The following is a 20,334-nucleotide window of genomic DNA, read 5'->3' on the forward strand; positions in this document are numbered from 1 at the left end:
TAATAACAAGAGGTTGTAGTTATTAGTAATGACAAGTTCTAGGGGAGTGAATGGCTGCATTAGGATAGAGGCTAATATCACTGCACAAGTGGTGTTCAAGGAACAGAGAGACCAGAGTGCTCAAATAATCACCTATGTGTATATAGAAATTATCAATAATTATAAAAGGAGTATTGGTAGAGAGAGTGACAGTGAGCAAAAAAGCTAAAATTGTTGCGAAATAGAAAACAGGATGCAGAGACCAGTAGATTATAGCAACAATGCAAGGTAGTGATACTAGTAAAAAATTAAGATTTAAAGCTCAGGAATTTTAGGGAGAAGGGAGAGAGATTGGACTACAATCAACAAGAACTACAGGAAGGGCAGATACTCTACCTTCAGGGAAAGACTGTGTAAGAAAAAACCATTTCTTGAGTGGGCTGCAGGGGATTCAGTAAACCTCAATGAAGAGCCAGGTCTGAAGGGGTCATTCAGAGAAGAGGTAAAGATTATGATAAACCATGAAATTCAGAGGCCTGTTGGAAGGGATTTTATGCAGAGAATGGAAGAAAAGGACAAAACCAGATTATGTACAGGGGGATAATACCTATAATTATTATTTTTTTTAATTTTGCATGACATTTATTTCCTATGTAAGTATCAAAGTAAAGTAAATGTATATGTATGTGTGTTTGTGTGAGTATGTAAATGTTTATATATATGTATATACTCACATGTATATGTATATTTATACATATAGATTAATTTATTAATTCATTATTTCATATTCATTATGCTTCAGCCGCTGTTTTGGCATTTGGGTATATAGCGATGAATAAGATAGAATTCTTGGCTTCATGGAGCTTAATTTATCGTAATGGAGAGAGATAATAAAAAGAAAAATAATGAATAAAATATAAGTTCAGAATGCAGTGTCATCATGAAAAGGAAATATGATAAGGGGATACAGCACAATGCAAAGGCAATTTCAGATAGAATGGATTAGTCACATGTTTTCAAAATGAAAGTTGCATGCAAAAGAAATATATTCAGACATATACTCTGATTATTATAGTCACATTTGATATATAAGTTGAGCAATATAAGAAATTCATCAGTCATTTGGAAGAAGAAGAAAAAGAAATTAGTCTCTGAGATGTCCAAAAAATAAAACTGATTACACACTTCCATTCTTAGGCTGCCTGACTATCTTGTATCCTCATTTATTTTCAGTTTTTGGAATCACTTTGGAGGTCTCTGACTTGCATGATATAATTCAATGGGGACATCTATGTCAAAGTATAGAATGTGCTTCTTTTTATTTTTTCCAATTCTCATTTAGCTAAATACTTACCATCTTTAGTTCCATATCTTTTTTTACGTCATCAACATAGGAAAGCACAAAGTCAATTTGCCTAATCCCATCTCGGAGGAAGATAGAATCCTTGCTTTGTTTATGTTTTGGAAACTGCAGAAGACATAAATAATACAGCTTTAAAATATAATTTTATTTTCTGGCAAAAACATGAAAAGAATTATCTAAAATTTGGTTGTTGGCTCATTTTTTTTCAGAACTGAAATGCGTTTTATCTACATGCACACACAATGAAACCGATGCAGCTGTACCAAAATATAAAATGAATATATCTATAGATTGATCTTGAAATGCATATAGAGACTTGTTATCTTTAGAAAACAACATACCAATGAGTTTAGTTAGTAATTCATAGTTACACACTACTCTGAGGGGTATAATTAATTAGAGATAATTAATGGGACCTAACTGTAAGAAAATAAACTAATGGTTAATGCTTATAAACTATGCTTCATAAAATCATAATTTTCCAATTCAATTTTTAAAGAGCTAACAAAAATCAAGGTGTAGTTAAAAATAAGAAAGCAGGTGGCTTGTCAGCTGGCTCTCATGCAAAGCTCCCTTCAGCATCAATTTCCCGGGTGAGCCAAAATCAAACCTTTGTTTAGGGTGATATTATCAGTTCTCTCAGTATAATAGAAAAGTTCAAGTTTCACATGCTGTGTAGTTCATTAATTCCTTCCCTTTCAAAACAGCAGAAAGATTAAGGATAGCTTCAGGAAGAAGAAATTTTGTTTGACTGATTTGGTCATCTTCAGAGTTTATGTAAATATGTCATACTTAATACTTGGTGACTCAGTGGATGCCAATGGTCTCTCTCATTTTATGACGCAAAGTAGACAACTTTACAATTGCTTTATCTAACCTGTGAATGGGGAACTGGGATGTATTTTAATTGATAATCAGTATTCTTATTAGTATATGAGTTTTTATTAAGGTACTCTGTTGTTTTTCACAAGCCAAGCCAGACAGGCTTCTCTTAAAAGGAACTGGATGTAGATTAATCATACATGTATAAGATAAAAATCTCATTTGATCTGTGGTCTATGATTAGAGTAACTGTATTTTTATATGAGTGCACAGCTGATGTGTCTCAGAAGGTACTAGTTCCCAATGTGCAAGAAGAGATGGCTAAAAAATGAACACAGAAACAAAAAAACATTCAGGGAGTGTACAAATTAAGTAGTCAAATATAATAACTCAAATGTTATCTCTGAGTCCTGTGAACCCCGACCAAAGGATGCATATTCACATTCTTTCTCCTAAAAGAAAGTAGAAGAACCTGACAAAACTCAAACTATTATCATGGTATAGCTTGATTATAAATCACAGAGAAAGAAAGGAAAAGAAAGGGAAAAAATCATTGGCATTCTTGTAAATTATCATAGCATAAGCATTATCTTCTCACATTCACCAAAATGGTGGAAGCCAACTGAGCCAGAAAGGAATTCTAATTAGACTAAAAAAATCAAAGCACAAAATAAGAGAAAAAACAGCAATCTTTTTGCCCTAAGTCTGTGATAGTCATATTTTGTATGGGAGAGCTTTTTCGTATGTGTGTGTTTTTAATGACAAATGCAGTAGGACCTCATTTTATGTGACCAATACGGTTCAAGATCCTTTGAGTAAGTTGATAATCACACAAAATAGCAAACTTAATTTACTTAATAAGTATTTCTTATACAAACATACCTATCACATATCTTTTTATAAATAAGGCAAATAAACACTCCGGTAACAATAAGTAAATGAAATTAATCATAGAAATAACTTTAAACAATTTTAATTCTCCCTCTCTCCCTGCCTTTCTTCATTTTTGATTGCCAATTGCATAACTTGAATTCATGTACTCCTGAATTCATGTGTGAGTTCATATAAAACAAGGTCCTATTGTACATGTAGAAGTACTCATATTGTTTAGCCAAGTTAAACTAAATCTAGAACTACAAAGAACAGTTCTGGTAGCAGAAGACATGCACATGAAAAGCAACAAAAATCATGCTCTGAATGTTGGAGGTCTAGAGAATAGACAAAGTAACTAAAAGAATAGTGACTCCAAATATTTTCTTGAGTCCTTAAGTCAAAATGGGCATATTTGCTCCCCTTCTCCTGGAATCCAAATGCTAACTAAGAAAACCAAAATTTCTATCATTATGTTATGCCCTGACTATAAACTGTAAAGTTAAAAAAAAAAAAATCACTGGTAGTCTTGTATTTCATCATAGTCATAGGGCTGTTAACCAAAACTGGTTGAAGCCAGTAACTGGTACAGAAAAATCTGATAATTTTTCTACATTGCTACATATAATTGAATATTATTAAAACATATCATTGTTCTGTTTTGCTCAAGGCAAAACATTGAGAGCAAACTTTTCAGTGTATGCACCATTTGTGAGTATTTATATTTGATTTGCTCTTAGAAACATCTTTGTCATGAGGTAAACATCTAGGTGACTTCTCTTTGAATGAGGTTCTTAATTTGAGATTCATAGGCCAGGGCTTCTCATGGGAGTTCATAAACCTCTGCAAATGTGAATTTTTGTGTACTTATATATATACATGTGTGCATGTATGTGTACATGTGTAAGCATTTCTTTAGGAAGAGGATCCATAGCTTTTATCAGATCCAATAAAGATTAAAAATCACCATTCTAAAAACTCAATCAACTAGGGACTAGGAATCAGTGACAAAGTCACCCCAAAATCAACAGTGTTCTTTGGAACAAAAATGACCCAGGCTATCAATTCAGCCATTCAAAGCATAAGCATTATCATTCAGCACCAGTTTTACCCCAAGACGCCGGTTCATGAACAATTTCAATAGCTTTGCAGTCTGTGAAGCAACCAACAGAGAGTTAACAGTCTTGTCCAGGATTAAAATGAAGATTCCAAAAAACAGACACACTAAGAAAACCTCAGTATCATCACTCTGTGAATGCATGGTTGGTGTGTGTGCATGTGTGTGTGTGTGTGTGTGTGTGTGAGATACTTTAAGTTGGAGAGAGAAGAGGTTTAGGAAGAAGAAAAGTATGTGGTGTGGGAGAGTGGGGAGAAGTAAACAATAAAGAATAAAGGAAATTAAAAAAAAAGGACACTTCAAAGTAAATCTTCCCTTAATCCTTTATACAGTGACTTTAAACAATAAATATTTGTGCAGAGGAATGAAGACAGAAAGGTGAATTAGAAAGGAAAAATAGTGAAGAAAAAAATGGAATAATGGAAATATAAAGTAAGGTGGATATTATTAAGCATGCCAATATATCAGAAAAAGAATACAAAATTAATATAATTAGATTGGGACTAGATAGGGTATTGGAAGCTTACTCAGGATTTATTTGCAAAATTTATCAGGGCCTCTCCAACATATTATAAATATAAATTCGTTCACTTAAATTTAAGTACTGAGTTGAATGAAACCAATATTCAGTTACCATGGTCATTATTTTTAAAACACCAAGAAAATTACCTAACAGTATCTGAGATAATAAATAATATTTGAAAGAAAACCAAACCTATGGCAAAAAGAGGCAAGTATTATGTGTATGTTATAGGTAATGTAAGGATCAATAATCTAATAAAATTATCAATAAAGATGGTTTCAGTTTCTTCGTCATATAAAATTTTGCTTAAACTATTGTTTTCCTGAATAGGCTGAAGACAACTAAGCTACTGATGACTACTAAACTGAAAATCTCTGCTTTGTAAACAGATGAGCCTACAATTTACAGATAGGAGTTAATACTGCTGTTATTTAAAAACAAAACTCATACAAAAAGGATGACGGTCATTATATAAAGTATATTTTAAACTATATTCATGTAATTGCCTGAAATTTTTCACCTTAGCACTTTGATTTTCTTGGGATCATGCATGAGATTCAAGTTACTGTGTTTCTAAGATGTTTCCTTACATTCATTAAAGAATTATTAAGGGAAATGACATAGGCATACACTAAGGGGCCACGCAGGGCTGCATTATGACTCTATAGATCCTAGTGCACCTCTGCCACTGTGGGCCCCTTCCTCCATGAAAATACATACATATACATATACATATATGTTATGGGCATGTCTATATTTATATGAAATATATATTTATATTGGTATAAAGATGAATAAAGGATGAATATAATCGAGGATTATTACATATCTTTTATTATTATAATATTCAGTTTTCTGTGCCAATTTTAAAAGAAATAAAAATTAAAACATTGTTGTGGGCTCTTAAAAGTATTTTGAGCCCTATTAGAACTGTAGTTACCCTGCTTAAAGGTTAAGTTGGCCCTGGGGACCTTGGGTTAACAATGTATCACTACATTCAAGACCTGCTGAGTTTACAGGGTATAAAATGCTATCTAGATGGTTGGTTAAAAGCCTTTTGTGATGGGGTGGGATAAGATGGTGGAGTTGTGAGGTGTGGAATTTAGTTACTTCTCTAGGGCAGCTGGTAAATAGCCAGAAACTGTATGAAACAGCCTTTTCAGGGTTTTCAGTGACCAGTCAAGCATTGTACAACAGTCTGGAACAGGTGGAACAGATGAGATCTCAGCGGAACCTGTCTTTAGAGAAAGCCTCAGATATTTGCAACTGGCCTCTGGACCCAGGCAATGGAGAGCCCAGATATGTCCGACAGACAAAGCAATGAACTTAGTGGGGGAGACAATTCCCTAAAAGGCATAAATTCCCCAAGAAAAGGGGGTGGGGTGTTCCAGCACAAGTGGCAGCCCTCCTTCAAAGAACTCAGACCCCAGGGGCTGGAAATTAGAAACCAACTTCATTCAGCTATGTGACGGACAGGGACAGAATCTGAGGAGAACTAAAGGCACTACATATCTTTACACTGGCAGGGAGCTGTGGGCTGACGAGTGGCACCTGACGGACAGGATAGGCAAATCACAGAGTCTGGAGGCCTCAAAGGAATTTCTAAAATCATAGTAAAAAATGGAATTTTTATGAGTCTCTAATAAACTCATTTTTCTATTTAAGATTTCTCCTAATTATTTGTATATCTACTGCTTCATGTGAAATTTTTGAAATTAAAATTAACAACATATATTCTTCAATTAACTATGAATGAAAATAGATTGACAAATCTGGTTATACTTTCTATTGAACATGAACATACAAAACTCAATTTCATGAAGTCACTGACACATAAGCAGAAGGCTAGAAACAGACACCATAATTTCTTAATGAGTCAGACCCATATGTAAGAGTAAGTTTTCCCTCTTTTTTTTTTTTCCAAAAAACTCAAGGTAATTAAAAAGTATTAATTAAATATTTTAACAATATATTTACTTTTAATTTTTGCTTATTTTAACTTGTAAGAGTACATATACGAGATTCAGTTACGGAAAATGTTCACTGTATGTATTTCTTTTCTGGCCATCATTATTACCCATTGCAAAGAGACAAAGAAGGACATTACATATTAATAAACAGATCAATTCAACAAGGAGATAAAGCGATTATATGCACCTAACAACAGGGCCCCAAAATATATGAAGTAAGCATTGGCAGAACTGAAGTAGAAACAGGCAGATCTACAATAATAGTTGGAGATTTTAATACACCACTTTCAATACTGGATAGAATACCTAGGCAAAAGATCAACAAGGAAACAGAGGATTTGGAACAACGGTATAAAAGCAACTAGATATAACAAACATACATAGAACACTTCACCAGAAACAGCAGAACACACATTCTTTTCAAGTGCACATGGATCTTCATGCAGGATAGAACATGTAGCAGGGCACAACTATCGATAAATGTAAAAATATCAAGATCATACCAAATAATTTCTCCAACCACAACAGAATGGAACTATAAGTCAATAACAGAAGGAAAACAGGAAAATTTACAAATGAGGAAATTTCAAACTGCATGTTCTTAAACAATTAATGAGTTACAGAAGAAATCACAAAGGAAGTTATAAAAAAACTTAGAAATAAATAAAAATTAAGAAACAACATACCCAAACTTATGAGACAGAGGGAAGGCAGTGCTCAAAGGGAAATAAATAGCTATGAATGTCTACACCAACAAAGAAAGATATCAAACCAATAACCTAGCTTCGCCTCTTGAGGAATTAGAAAAAGATCAAAGTAAACACAAAGTTAACAGAAGGAAGGAAATAATTAGGATTAGAACAGAGATAAATGAAATAGAGAATAGAAAAACAATTGCGTGAATAAACAAAACAAAAAGTTGGTTCTTTGAAAATATCAATAAAATTGACAAACCTTTAGCCAGATGACAAAGAAAAAAAGAGAAAAGACACAGATAACTAAAATCAGAAATGAAAATAGTGATATCACTACTAAACTTACAGAAATACAAAGGATTATCAGAGAACACAATGAACAGTCATACACCAACAAATTAATAATCTAGAAAAAGGGAAAAAAATTCCTTGAAATACCCAAATTACCTACATTGACTCAAGAAGAAATAGAAAATATCAACCATCCTCCAACTAGAACAGATTGAATCAATAATCAAAAACCTATCAAAAATAAGTACAGGACCTGATGCCTTCACTGGTGAATTATACGAAGCATTTAAAAGATTTAATACAAGCCTTCTCAAACTTTTCCAAAGAATTCGAGAGTGAATACTTCCTAATCATTCTATGAGGCCAACATTATTCTGACACCAGAGCCTGATAAAAACATCACAAGGAAGAAAATTACACAAAAATGTCCCTTATGAATTGAGTATAGATGCAAATATCCTTAACAAAATGCTAGCAAACTGAATTCAACATTTAAAAAAATTATACATCAAGTGGAATTTATCATAGGAATTCAAGGGTGGTTCAACATATAAAAATCAATCAAGACACCATCATAAATAGAATGAAAGAAAAAAAAAACAAACATTATCTCAATAGATGCAAAAAGTTTATTTGACAAAATCCAATGCCCTTTCTTGATTAAAAACTCTCAAAAAACTAGAAATAGAAGGGAGCTTTTCAACATGATAAAGGCCATCTATGAAAAACTTGCAACTAATAACATACTCAAAACCAAAAGCTTTCTACCCAAGATCAGGGACAAGATAAACCTGCTTTTACCACTGTTATCCAACATTGTACTAGAAGTTATAATCAGCACAATTAGGCAGAAAGAGAAATAAAAGGTATCCAAATTTGGAAGGAAGAAATAAAAGTATCTCTACTTGTAGATGACATGATCTTACATACAGAAAATCCAAAGGAATACACAAGAAAACTACTAGAGCCAATAAACAAATTCAACAATGAGATGCCACTTCACACCTACAAGGATGGCTATTATCAATTTAAAAAAAAAAAAAAAGGAAAATATCAAGTGTTGGAGAGGATGCAGAGAAATCAGAACTCTAGTGCATTGTTGATGGAAATGTAAAATGGTACAGCCACTGTGGAAAGCTGTATATGGTTCCTCAAAAAGTTCAATATAGAACTACCACATGATCTGGCAATCCCACTTCTAGGTATATACTGAAAGAAAATGATAACAGGGTCTCAAAACAGGTATTTGTTCATCAGTGTACTTGGCAGCATTATTCACAATAACCAAAAGGTGGAAACAAGCCAAGTTTCTACCAACAAATGAAAGGATAAACAAAATGTTGTACATAGACACGATGGAATATGATTAGGTCATAAGAAGGAATGAAGTTCTGAGACATGCTGCAACATAAATGAACCTTGAAAACATTATACTGTGTGACACAGGCAAGGTATACAATTATTGTATGATGTCACTTATATAAGATGCCAGAAGCATCAAATTTGCTGAGACAGAAAATAGATTAGTGGTTACTAGGGGATGGGGGTAGTGGGGAAGGAGGAGTTTTTGCTTCTTGGGTATAGAGATTTGTCTATATATATATATATAGGACATAATTAGGGAAATTCTTGCAACTTATATCACAGGCAAGGGGAAATATCTCCAATATATAAGGAGCATCTAAAAATCAAGAAAATAAAGAAAAATCTAACTGCTTGACATAAAAATGGACAAACTATATTAACAGGATGAGGCAGTAAAATAAATAAAAATGAGCATTCAACATATAAAATGATTTGTATCTCACTCATAATGAGAGAAATATACATTTAAACTATATTGAGATACCATTTCTCACTATTAGAGGGGCAGAAATCTAAAAACCTGTCAACATACTTTGTCGGTGAAGCTGTGGGAAACAGGCATTCTCATACATTTGTTAGAAATGAAAAACAGAGGAGATTTTGGTAGTATATAGCAAAATTACATGTGCATTTATTCTTTGATTCAGATATTCCATTTAGAAGGATTTTACTCTGAAGGTACACTGGCAAACATATTATGAGGGTATTCATTGCAGCAGAATTTGCAATAGCAAAATGTCCATCAATATATAGACTGACTAAATACACTACACTATATCTACACAATGGAATATTATGCAGCACACTAATGAATGGGAAAGAAATCTACGCACAATATAGAGTGAATTCCAGGATATGTTTCTAACTGAAAAACCATGGCACAGACCAGTATATATGGTATGCTATTTTCAGTCCAAGAAGCAGGGGAATATGAGTACACATATGCAACTACATACATATACACACGCACCCACTTATCTATATTTAATTATATTTGGAAAAAGAAAGGAAGCATTAGAAGGATAAATCAAATAAAAAATTTCACTGCAGAAGATTGAAAGGTCAAGGAAGGAAGGAAGTTTTTTCTGAATATTCTTTGTTTCATAGTTTCAACCCGAGATGGATTTACCTTTAAGCTAATGAAGTCTAAGCTTCAGGGACTCTTACTTGTATTGCCCTCTTCCAAGGATTTAGGAGAGACTCTAACAATGTGTTCTCAGAGACAAGTATTTTTGTAAATTTTTAACAAAAAAATTTTTGCAATAATTTTCTGAAAGCATCACACCAAAACTGTATGAGTGTCAGACTTCTTCACAAAACCTTACTTGATATATAGTGTTTAACTTTGGAATCACACAAATGTTTTACATGATCAAAATGTAAAAAATAAATTTTTAAAAAACAAAATAACAAAATTTCAATTATTATAATCTGATCAACCCTGCAACCTTCATACCAGAACTTTAAAGATCAGTAACATCATCTATGTTAAAATTGTCAGTATAAGAATAAAACTCTCTTTCCCTGTCTTCCAAACAGTATCTTTTCATTAATAAGCAACTGAAGAAATTTTCAAAACCCCTTTCAATTGATATTCAAATTTGATTTTTGAATAAGTCTTACTTCTTCATGATCATTCTTAGGCATGCACTTACAGATAATAAGAAGTGATATAAGGGTAAAAGAATATTGAACTAGGTCTCAGAAACTTGAGTTCTAGTCCAAGTTATGCCCCATAAACATACAAGTAATCTTGACCATGTCATTAAACCACTTAAAACCTCATTTTCTCATTTGTAAAACTGGAAAATTAAAGTACAAGCAAAGTGCTGTATTTTAAGTGTTGATATGTCTGACCTTACTTTTTTCCCTAATAAGAATCTGATATTTCTTTTTACCAAATTAGTAAATTCTCAAATACCATGTATGAGGATCTGAAAAATAATTGTGAACTGGGAAAGAGAATATCATCATTGCAAATTACAAAAAGATATCCCATTTGTTTCTAAGCAAGTACTAATTGTTGCTTACCTTTCGTGGTTCTGTGATGAGAAAGCTGGTCTCTCCCGTGCTGGTGCTCAGGCTCTGCAATTAGCACCATGGGGAATATATAATGCTGTTAATGATGTAAATTGTGGGGAAGAAGCATTCAACTAACTGCACAGGTTTTCTACACAGATATACTAAACTTGGAACTCAGGGTAGCTATGAAACTCTAAAATTGCATGTCAACCTGTGCATGTCATGTGTGTACACATGTATATACACATGTGTGCACATGCATGTGTGTGTGCTTATGTGGAAAAAGAGACAGAGAGAATGATAATTTTGGAAGTAGCTTTAACAAATTATTTATTTTAAAAATCTGTGGCTCAAGAAATGGAGAAGAACTATTATATTACAGACAAATAATAAAGAGTTCGATCCTTTTAATTTGCAGAATCCAGTATAGGACCAACAGGAAGGGTAAAATTAATAGGCTATTTATATCTGTCTACATTCGCTTGAAATTATTAAAGTGAATACCTCAGAAGATACACCACTATATTCTTAATAGATATGTACTTTAAACCCTAGAAAAAAGTCATGCATGCAAATAAACATACAAAAACCACTTTGTGATTAAAGCAATACTGATTGATACCTCCCTCAGTTTTTGATGGATTTCAATTGTTTGTGCTCCATGATAACCAGCATACCCCAGAACATGCTCCTGAGATCACACCCTGTCACTCGCAGCAGTCCCTAGTGATAGGGAGAGTGTGCTAAACAGAGGTAGCAGATAACATTAAATGATCAGCAGGGCGTGCCTAGACTGGGAGTTCACTTAAATGGTCTCCGGTAAATCAAGACCAGCATTTCATTATGTCCAAATGATACTGGACAAATTAGTTTTGAACACAGCAGGCAAAAGGTGCTATGAACATATTTTAAAAATATTTTAAACATACTTAAAGAGTATTTTGGAAATATACCAAATGCTCCAAAAGTTAAGTAGTAGAAAGGACTACAAAGAGGCAATAATTTCTCTGTGTCCTAAAGGAGTATGAAGAAGAAAATTTTGAACACACTTCTATTTTCACATTATTGTATTCAATATGCTCAGCATCCTATTTCATTCTATCTATATGTGGACCTTGAATAAATTTCGTTAACAGATCCAAATACATCAGATACCCAAAAAGTTAATGAATATTTTTATCATTCAATTCTGAAATAGCAGCCTCTGACAATAAATTGTGCATTTGCTTTTCTTCCGTTACGACAATAAACAAATTTATTGCAGTTTCACTTTACATAGATTCCTTATAACAATTTTTTTTCAATTATCCTAGAGAAAGATCAATATTTTGCTTATAGGAGGGTACAAGAAAACCATTTATTAAATGTTCCAAAAGCAACCAGGCTAGTCACTTACAATCTCTCACTTTAGGAAAAACGAGTTTGCTTTGATTTTCTAATAAAAAACTCTGATTACATTTTCAGTTTGCAAAATGTAAAATAAAATAACCGGTTCCTTAATATTTTTTTCTGAGTACTTCATTGTCTCATTTCTCAATGACCTTAATCTTAGGCAAAAGGAGAATTTATGTTGTTCTCAATTCTATATTTCCCTCTTTAACTACCACCTGTGGCCATGGCTTTCGTATGTTAGGTTGCTTCCTTCCTTGATCCCAATCAATAAGGAATGGAATGAGAAATACAAAATGGAATGAAATGAATGAGTGAATGAATGAATGAATGACACAAGCTTCCACATGCAAGAAAATGTGGCAATATTCAGAGGATCTACTGGATCACCATAGTAGCTGAGAAGCTATATTGAATATTCTGATCTTCAGAAGCAATGATTTAAGGATTGAAATCAGAGAAAAAGATATTTCTAGATGGGGTTCTTAAAGCAGTATTCTTAGAGAATATTGTAGAGTGATTAAGAGAGAAAGCTGTAGAACCAAATCATCTGGGTCAGAATCGCAGCTCCAACATTTAGCAGATAAACAAATTTAACAATAAACAAATTTATCAGAATCCCACTTACTAGACTCATCATACTTTTTTTTTCAATAACATAAAACGAATTACATTGATAAAGTCATGTGATTTATTCTTTACACATTTAATCTTGTGAAGTGATCAATTGATTTTCAAATAATGAACAGGCCTTACATCTCTGGAATAAACCTCACTTGCTTGTGGTGTACTATTCTTTTTTTATATCACTGAATTATATTTTTGTTAAGGACATTTGTGTCTATATTCATGAGGAATATTAGTCTGTATTTTTCTTTTATTGTATGGTCTTTGTCTAGTTTGGGTACCAGAGTAATGCAGGCCTCAATATATGAATTGAGAAGTGTTCATTCTTCTTCTTGTGTAAAAATTAAGTTTGCTTTAAATATTTGCTTTAAATATTTGGCAGAATTCTGCAGTGAAACCATCTGAGCCTGGAGATTTCTTTTTTTGGGATTTTTAAATTACATATTCAAGTTCCTTCATAATGTAGGACTATTCAAATTATCTATTTCATATTGGGTGAGTTGTGGTAGCTTGTGCTTTTGAGGAAGTGGTTTCATCTCATTTAAGCAGTCAAATGTGTGTGCAGAGTTGTCTGTGGTATTCCTTTATTATCCTTTTGATATATATATATATACCATCTATACTGATATGTCCTGTTTCATTCTTGATATTGGTTTTTGTGCCTTCTCTTTTTCATTTTTGTTCAGACTAGCTAGAGGTTTGTCAATTTTACTGATCTTTTCAAAGAACCAGCTTTTAGTTTGATTTTGTGTAATGTTTTCCTTTTTTTAATTTCATTGATCTCTGCTTTTAGCTTTATAATTCCTTCCTTCTGCTTGCTTTGGGTTTAATTTGCTCTAGTTTCTTGAGGTGAGAGCTTTTTATTAATTTCAGATTTTTCCTCTTTACTAATATAGGCAATACATGCTACAAATTTCCTTCTTTAATCTTTTCTTTCTTTTTTTTTTTTTTTGTTGGAGAACTTTCTTTAGCCAATAGTTTAGAATAAGTATGCTGGTAAAAACTTTTTTTAGTTTTTCTTCATCTGAGAATGTCTTAATTTCTCCTTCATTCCTGAAGGATATTTTCACTATATATGCAATTCTGGATAGACAGTTCTCTAAGCACTTGAAAAATTTTGTGCTCCTTCCTTCTGGCCTCCATACTTTCTGATGAAAAATCTGCTGTCTTTCTAATTACTTTCTTTCCCTCTATAGTTTTTGTATCTTTGTCATTGTTCACACATATTTTTTTCCTGTGTTTAGTCTTCAGAACTATTTTTAGTTTGGTTATAATGTGTCTTGGATTGAACTCCACTGGGCTTATGCTGTTTATGGCTCCCTCAGTTTCTTGAATCTGCAGGTTTGTCTTCTGACAAATTGCGATAATTCTAGATATTTTTTTCTCCAAATATTTTTTCAGCTCCACTTTTTTCTCTCTCCTTCTAGGACTCTGACAACACAAATGTTAGATCTTTTGTTGTAGTCCCACAGGTGTCTGAGGTTCTGTTCACTTCAGTCTGTTTTTCTCAATTGTTCTGAACAGCTAACTTCTCTCTTCTGTCTTCATATTCAATTATTCTTCCCTCTGTCCCTTCCACTCTGTTGTTGAGTCTATCTGTTGCTTTTTGCTAGCTCTTTTTGTTTTTGGTTCTAATATTTCCATTTCATTCTTCTTAACTTCTATTTTTGCTGAAATTTTCTAAGTCTTTGCTGAGATTTTCTATCTTTTCATGTGTTTCAAGAATGCTTATAATTGCTCACTGAAGCATTTTTATAATGGTTGCTTAATATTCCTTGTCAGATAATTCTAACATCTGTGTCACCTCAATGTTGGCATTTGATGATTATCTCTTTATTCAAGTTGAAATCCTTCTAGTTTTTTGGTATTATAAGTAATTTTCAATTGAAACTTAGACTTCTTGGGTATTATGTTAAGAGATTCTGGATTTTATTTAAATCTTCTGTTTTAGCAAGCCTCCTCTGACACTCCTCCAGTGGCATAAGAGTGGTACAGCCTCACTACTGCCAGGTGGGCGTAGAAATCCAGGATGTCCACTCAGCCTCTTTTGATACCGGGGATGAGGGGCTGGCTTCTCATTACTGCTGGGTGGGGTTAGGAGTTCAGGCTCTCTCTTAGTCCTACATTGGTACCACCCTGGCTGGAGGAGCAAAAGTGCTCAATACTACTCCCCATACAGCCTCCAATGACCATCATGGAGGTCGGCTGGCCTCATTAACTTAAGGTGATGGTGAAATTCCTGACTCTCCACTAGGCCACCTCTGACACCAACTCAGCAGAGAGGAGTGGGAGTACCTCATTATTGCTTGTAGGGGTAGAAGTCAAGGCTCCCCATGTGGTATCATGTGACACCATGCAGCATGGGAGTGAGGACTTGCAGCTGCCCAGTGGGATGAAAGTCCCAGTTCCCTGCTCTGCCTTGTCTGACATCACCTTGACGGCAAATTGGGATACCTCAAAAGTCAAGTCTCCCCACTTGACCTCTGGTGGAGAGTATGGTGGTGGGTCCATGACATTTTTTTGGGGTGTTCAGCTATAGTACAGCAATTATTAACTGAAAGTTTTCTACATTCCTAGGTTGTCCTCTTCCTGGTCCAACAACTAGAGAGAACAGGTTTTTCTTGGGGCTTTGTCTGTACCCTTTGGCATTTCTGGGTTAGTGGTATCTCCAGCACCCAGTCTGTAACATATGAGGCAAAACAAACAAAACAAACAAAAAAATACTAGGAAACTAACTGCAATGTTTTTCCTCAGGTCCTAAGGACCCTAGTCAGTCTCTGCCTTCTTCTCTCCACCATTCTAAGTCTTTTTATTCTTGTTTTATGTATAATGTCCAGGGTTTTTAGCTATGCTCAGCAAAAGGAATAGGGAAAAGTTTGTCTACTCCAGCTTTCTCAAAGCAAAAGCTGTGATCACTTTTGAACTGATTAATTCGATAATACATAAATTTAATAACTCCAAGCTTTTCAGAGAGAAGTTGCTTTTACTCCAAAGTACTTTATATTAAAAACAGTATGTTAGACATAACTCTATATTGAGTCTAAAAAGGAGTTTGATATTACAGTGCTATTCTACTAGGTTCAAATCCTACCCTTGTCACTTGTCTTCCTGTAAAAGCAAAACTAAAAATAAAAGAAAAAAAAATCTACTAAAAGTAATGAGATGTGATATACCTGAAGTAACATCCATTCTTGAAATGTGCAAAGGGACATTAACTTGATGAAATTGTTTTCGTATTTTAGAAGTTTATGTCTAGAATTTATATAAAAATGAAAGATGTACATAGAAGCATAGAACACGAACTACTGATGTTAACCTTGAGCTATACATATAAAGATCAGGGAGGAGAAAATTATTGTTATGTCAATATGAACAAAATGAAAATGAGAATAAATTTATTATCATTTAAATTGGATCAACTTAATCTCGTGAGATCAACCTTTCTTCAGTGTGCTCCAAAGTCATGAAAACATTCATTTTTCTTGTTCTTTATTTTCCAGATAATTGTCTTGATTCACTCACACACCCATTCAATAAATATGTTGGAGCATGGTCTCTGTGCCATTTCATATCACTTTAGTTGTAGTGACTCTGCTTTATAACACTGGGTCTCAAACACTAGTGGCAATAAGAATCACTGGGGGTACTTCATACAATCATGACTCCTCAGCCTCATCCCCAGTGATTCTTATTAGTAGTCTGAGGTTAGGTCCAAGAGTCTACATTTTTAAGAAATTCTTCAAATAATTTTTATGTGGTTGGTCTGCAAACTACAGTGTAAAAATCACTGGATAATCTTCATAGTCCATTCCTGTTCTGATATTCTATTGCTTTTCTCAGCATTTGTGTCACTGAGTCTTAAATGAATCCTAGAACTCTGGGAATTTTAATCATTTTATCCTGCCATCTTTATCCAGCCAACTAGCACACAACCTATTCTAACAGTATGCATTTTCCAGGGTGGGAATCTTAGTCATTCTTATAAATTTTCCCAGAGTTCATTTATCACCTTATTTGTATTTGGCTAATGCAACCCATGGACATATATACCTTTAAGAGAGCTGCTCTGGATTGACTAGCGCCTACCAGGGAGATTATTTTACCTCAAAATAAAATGCTTATACTCTGCAGAGAAGTAATCTAACTTCTTAGTATGTTCTTGAAAGTTTATATAAAAAATAAGGCCTTTGGCTAATGTAACTCTGTGTTTTACAAAATATTCAGGTTGAGTCACTTAAACAAACCCCAGCATAGTCACTGATAAGCACTGATTGCAAACCAATAACTGTAATATAAAAAGATGCTACATAATATATCTGCATTATACCTCTGCAAAACATTAAACTGAGCAATACTATCTTGTATATCAAGGCTCAGAATAGTTGAGTTTATTTCACAGGGAGCCTCAAAACAAATCCAAACTTATGTCCACTCTCTTATAACTTCTAAAAGATCCAACATTAAATCTGCATGAAACGTAGAATTTGCTTTACTTACTAAAAAATGAACAGGTTAGAGGACAAAATAAAGTATTATAAGTAAATAACTGAAGTACAAAGACCTATGCATACATAGGAAGTACATTTCTAACCTTGCCTCAATTGTTCTTGTAAGGAAGCTAATACATATATATTTAACTTACCTCAATTATCTGGAAATCAGAGTCTTCTTCTCTAGAAGTATTTATTGCTAAAATAAGAAAGAGAAAAACATGCTAAATTGGCCAACTGATTAACATATGTTCAAAAGTCTGTATGAAGGGAAAACAGGAATTCAATAATCAAGCCCCCAAAAGAAGTCATCACCAAAAATTGTCTATAATCTAGGTGAAAAGCATCAAATACTGATGCATGAGATATAATCTTGTCTACCAGGAAACAAACTAAACTCTGACGAATACAGTTATCAATTCATAGCCAGAAAACCTCTAAGAGGAAAACATCTAATAAGGAGGCTCATGGGTATCTCTTCATTTTCACAGTGTGAGATTTCACATTCTCTCAGCTTGTTTCCCTGGAATTGAAGCATACTGGTTACAAGAAAAGCACTAACATAGCACTCCCAGGTCCTAAACATGTCAAATCACTTTCCTGCAATGGATAACTTAGTGATGGTTATGAGTTCAGTTATTTAGATAGAAAAACATGCTCAAATAAGTTCTGACACTAAAAAATGCCAAATATGGAATTCAGATTCTAATTCTCTAGTCACTCCCACTTGGAAAAACAAGAAATATTTTTCAAATAGAAATTTTCTATATACAAAAATCTTGGAGAAAATATCACATTGGGAAAAGGAATAAAACATAGCTACCAGATTAAGGGTCATCTACTATAACCAATTTCAGCAAGTGTTAGTATACATTCTGAAAAATAAGGAAAACATAAATTTATCACTTCTTTAACTTACTCAAAATTCATGTCACAAACAATATTAATAAAAATATTAAGCACATATTAAATAAAATTAATTGTACATAGTTTTAACAGAAAAAAATTCTCCTCATGGGCTACACGAATTACTCAGTTCTTCTCCCTTATCATTAAACCCATTGTACGGATGAATCTATACTTGACACAACTTCAACTATTACCAGTCAGCTGTGGGATAAGGTCCTAAATTTTCTAGAGAGAAGCATTTTGGTTTTTATTTGCTCATTTGTTAAAGCAAGCAAACGTGTTATTAAATACAGGTTTTGTAAGAAAGATTTCTTTTCTTTTTTTAAACTATGTTATTTTAAAAATGCAAATGACTGGTTCATAGCTTTGATAACAAAATACAGGAATCATTCTAGACATTGGCTTTTAGCAAAACTCTTTAACACTTATTAAAAACAACCTACCTCTCCAGCTTCATTTCCTTATGTTCTTAATTTTCTTTCATACCTTATACCTTTTCTTTCAGCTTCATGCTCCTTTTCACTATGACCTCCTTGCACATATTTTTCCCTCTGCAAAGAATGCTCTTCCTTTTCCCTATTCACCTAAGTAACTACTTACATCCTTCAGATTTCACCTTGAAAGTCACTTTCTCCTCAGGGAAGCCTTCTCACACTTACCTGATTAGTTCAAATCATCTATATATCTTTATTTCATGGCACTTGTCAGAATTTGATTTTACATGAATAGGTATGCTTTTTCTACATTTATATATTTTTAATGCAATTTTACTGAGTTATATGCACACACCATACAATCTATCCAAAATATACAATCAGTGCCTCACAGTATCATCACATAGTTGTGCATTCATCGCCTCAATCAATTTTAGAACATTTTCAGCACTCCAAAAAAAATAAAAAAGAAGAAAAAAGAAAACCCCAAACAACCCATACCCCTTATTCCCCCCCTATTATTGACCCCTAGCATTGGTGTGGTACATTTATTACTGCTGATGAAAGAATATTGTTATTACTGTTAGATATAATCCAGTCTGCAGTAGGTACATTTTCCCATATAACATTCTATTATTAACTCCTTGTAATAATTTGTTCTAGTTCATGAAAGAACTTGTTCTATATTTATACTGTTAATCACAGTCATCATCCATCACAAGATTCACTGTGTTATACAGTCCCATGGTTTCACCTCTAGCTTTCCTTCTGGTGACATACATGACACTAAGCTTCCCCTTTCATCCACACTCACACATAATTCAGCACTACTAATTATAATAACATGCTACTGTTGCCTCTATCCATTTCCAAACATTCAAATTCAAGTTAAACATTCTACACATTAAGCAACTGCTCCCCATTCTCTAGACTCATTCTATCTCCTAGTAACCTATATTCTAGATTTTATGTCTATGAGTTTACATATTGTAATTAGTTCATATTAGTGAGATCAAACTATTTGTCCTTTGTGTCTGACTTATTTCACTAAAAATAAAGTCTTCAAGTTTCATCCATTTTGTTGCATGCTTCAGGACTTCATTCCTTCTTACTGCTGAATGACATTCTATCATATGTACATACCATGTTTTGTTTATCCATTCATCATTTGATGGATAGTTGTGTTGTTTCCATATTTTGGCAATTGTGAATAATGCTGCTATGGACATTGATATGCAAATGTCTATTCACATCCCTGCTTTTGGTTCTTCTGGTTGTATACTGAGTAGCGGGATTGTCAGATCATGAGACAACTCTCTACTTAGCTTTCTGAGGAACTGCCAAACTGTCTTCCATAATGCCTGTACTATTTTACATTCCCACCAGCAGTGAATAAGTGAATCCTATTTCTCCACATTCTCCCTAACACTTGTGGTTTCTGTTTGTTTAATAGTAGCCATTCTAGTAG

The 20,334-nt window shown here is 33.5% G+C and overlaps 1 protein-coding gene across 2 annotated transcripts in view; it reads right to left on the reverse strand.

Annotated features, from left to right (window-relative positions):
* Nucleotides 1-20,334, reverse strand: part of ANO5 (anoctamin 5) — a 116,052-nt gene that overhangs the window by 71,307 nt on the left and 24,411 nt on the right. The window contains exons 2-4 of one of the 2 annotated variants that reach the window (XM_037840761.1): nucleotides 17,676-17,722; nucleotides 11,027-11,080; nucleotides 1,334-1,447 (exon numbers count right to left, since the gene is read on the reverse strand). In XM_037840761.1, coding sequence (XP_037696689.1) covers nucleotides 1,334-1,447; nucleotides 11,027-11,080; nucleotides 17,676-17,722 — 215 coding nt within the window. The remainder of the gene's footprint in view (nucleotides 1-1,333; nucleotides 1,448-11,026; nucleotides 11,081-17,675; nucleotides 17,723-20,334) is intronic. The other variant, XM_037840762.1, reaches the window with a different exon arrangement.

This window comes from Choloepus didactylus, chromosome 6 (genome assembly GCF_015220235.1).
Source record: "Choloepus didactylus isolate mChoDid1 chromosome 6, mChoDid1.pri, whole genome shotgun sequence".
Lineage (NCBI taxonomy): Eukaryota > Metazoa > Chordata > Mammalia > Pilosa > Megalonychidae > Choloepus > Choloepus didactylus.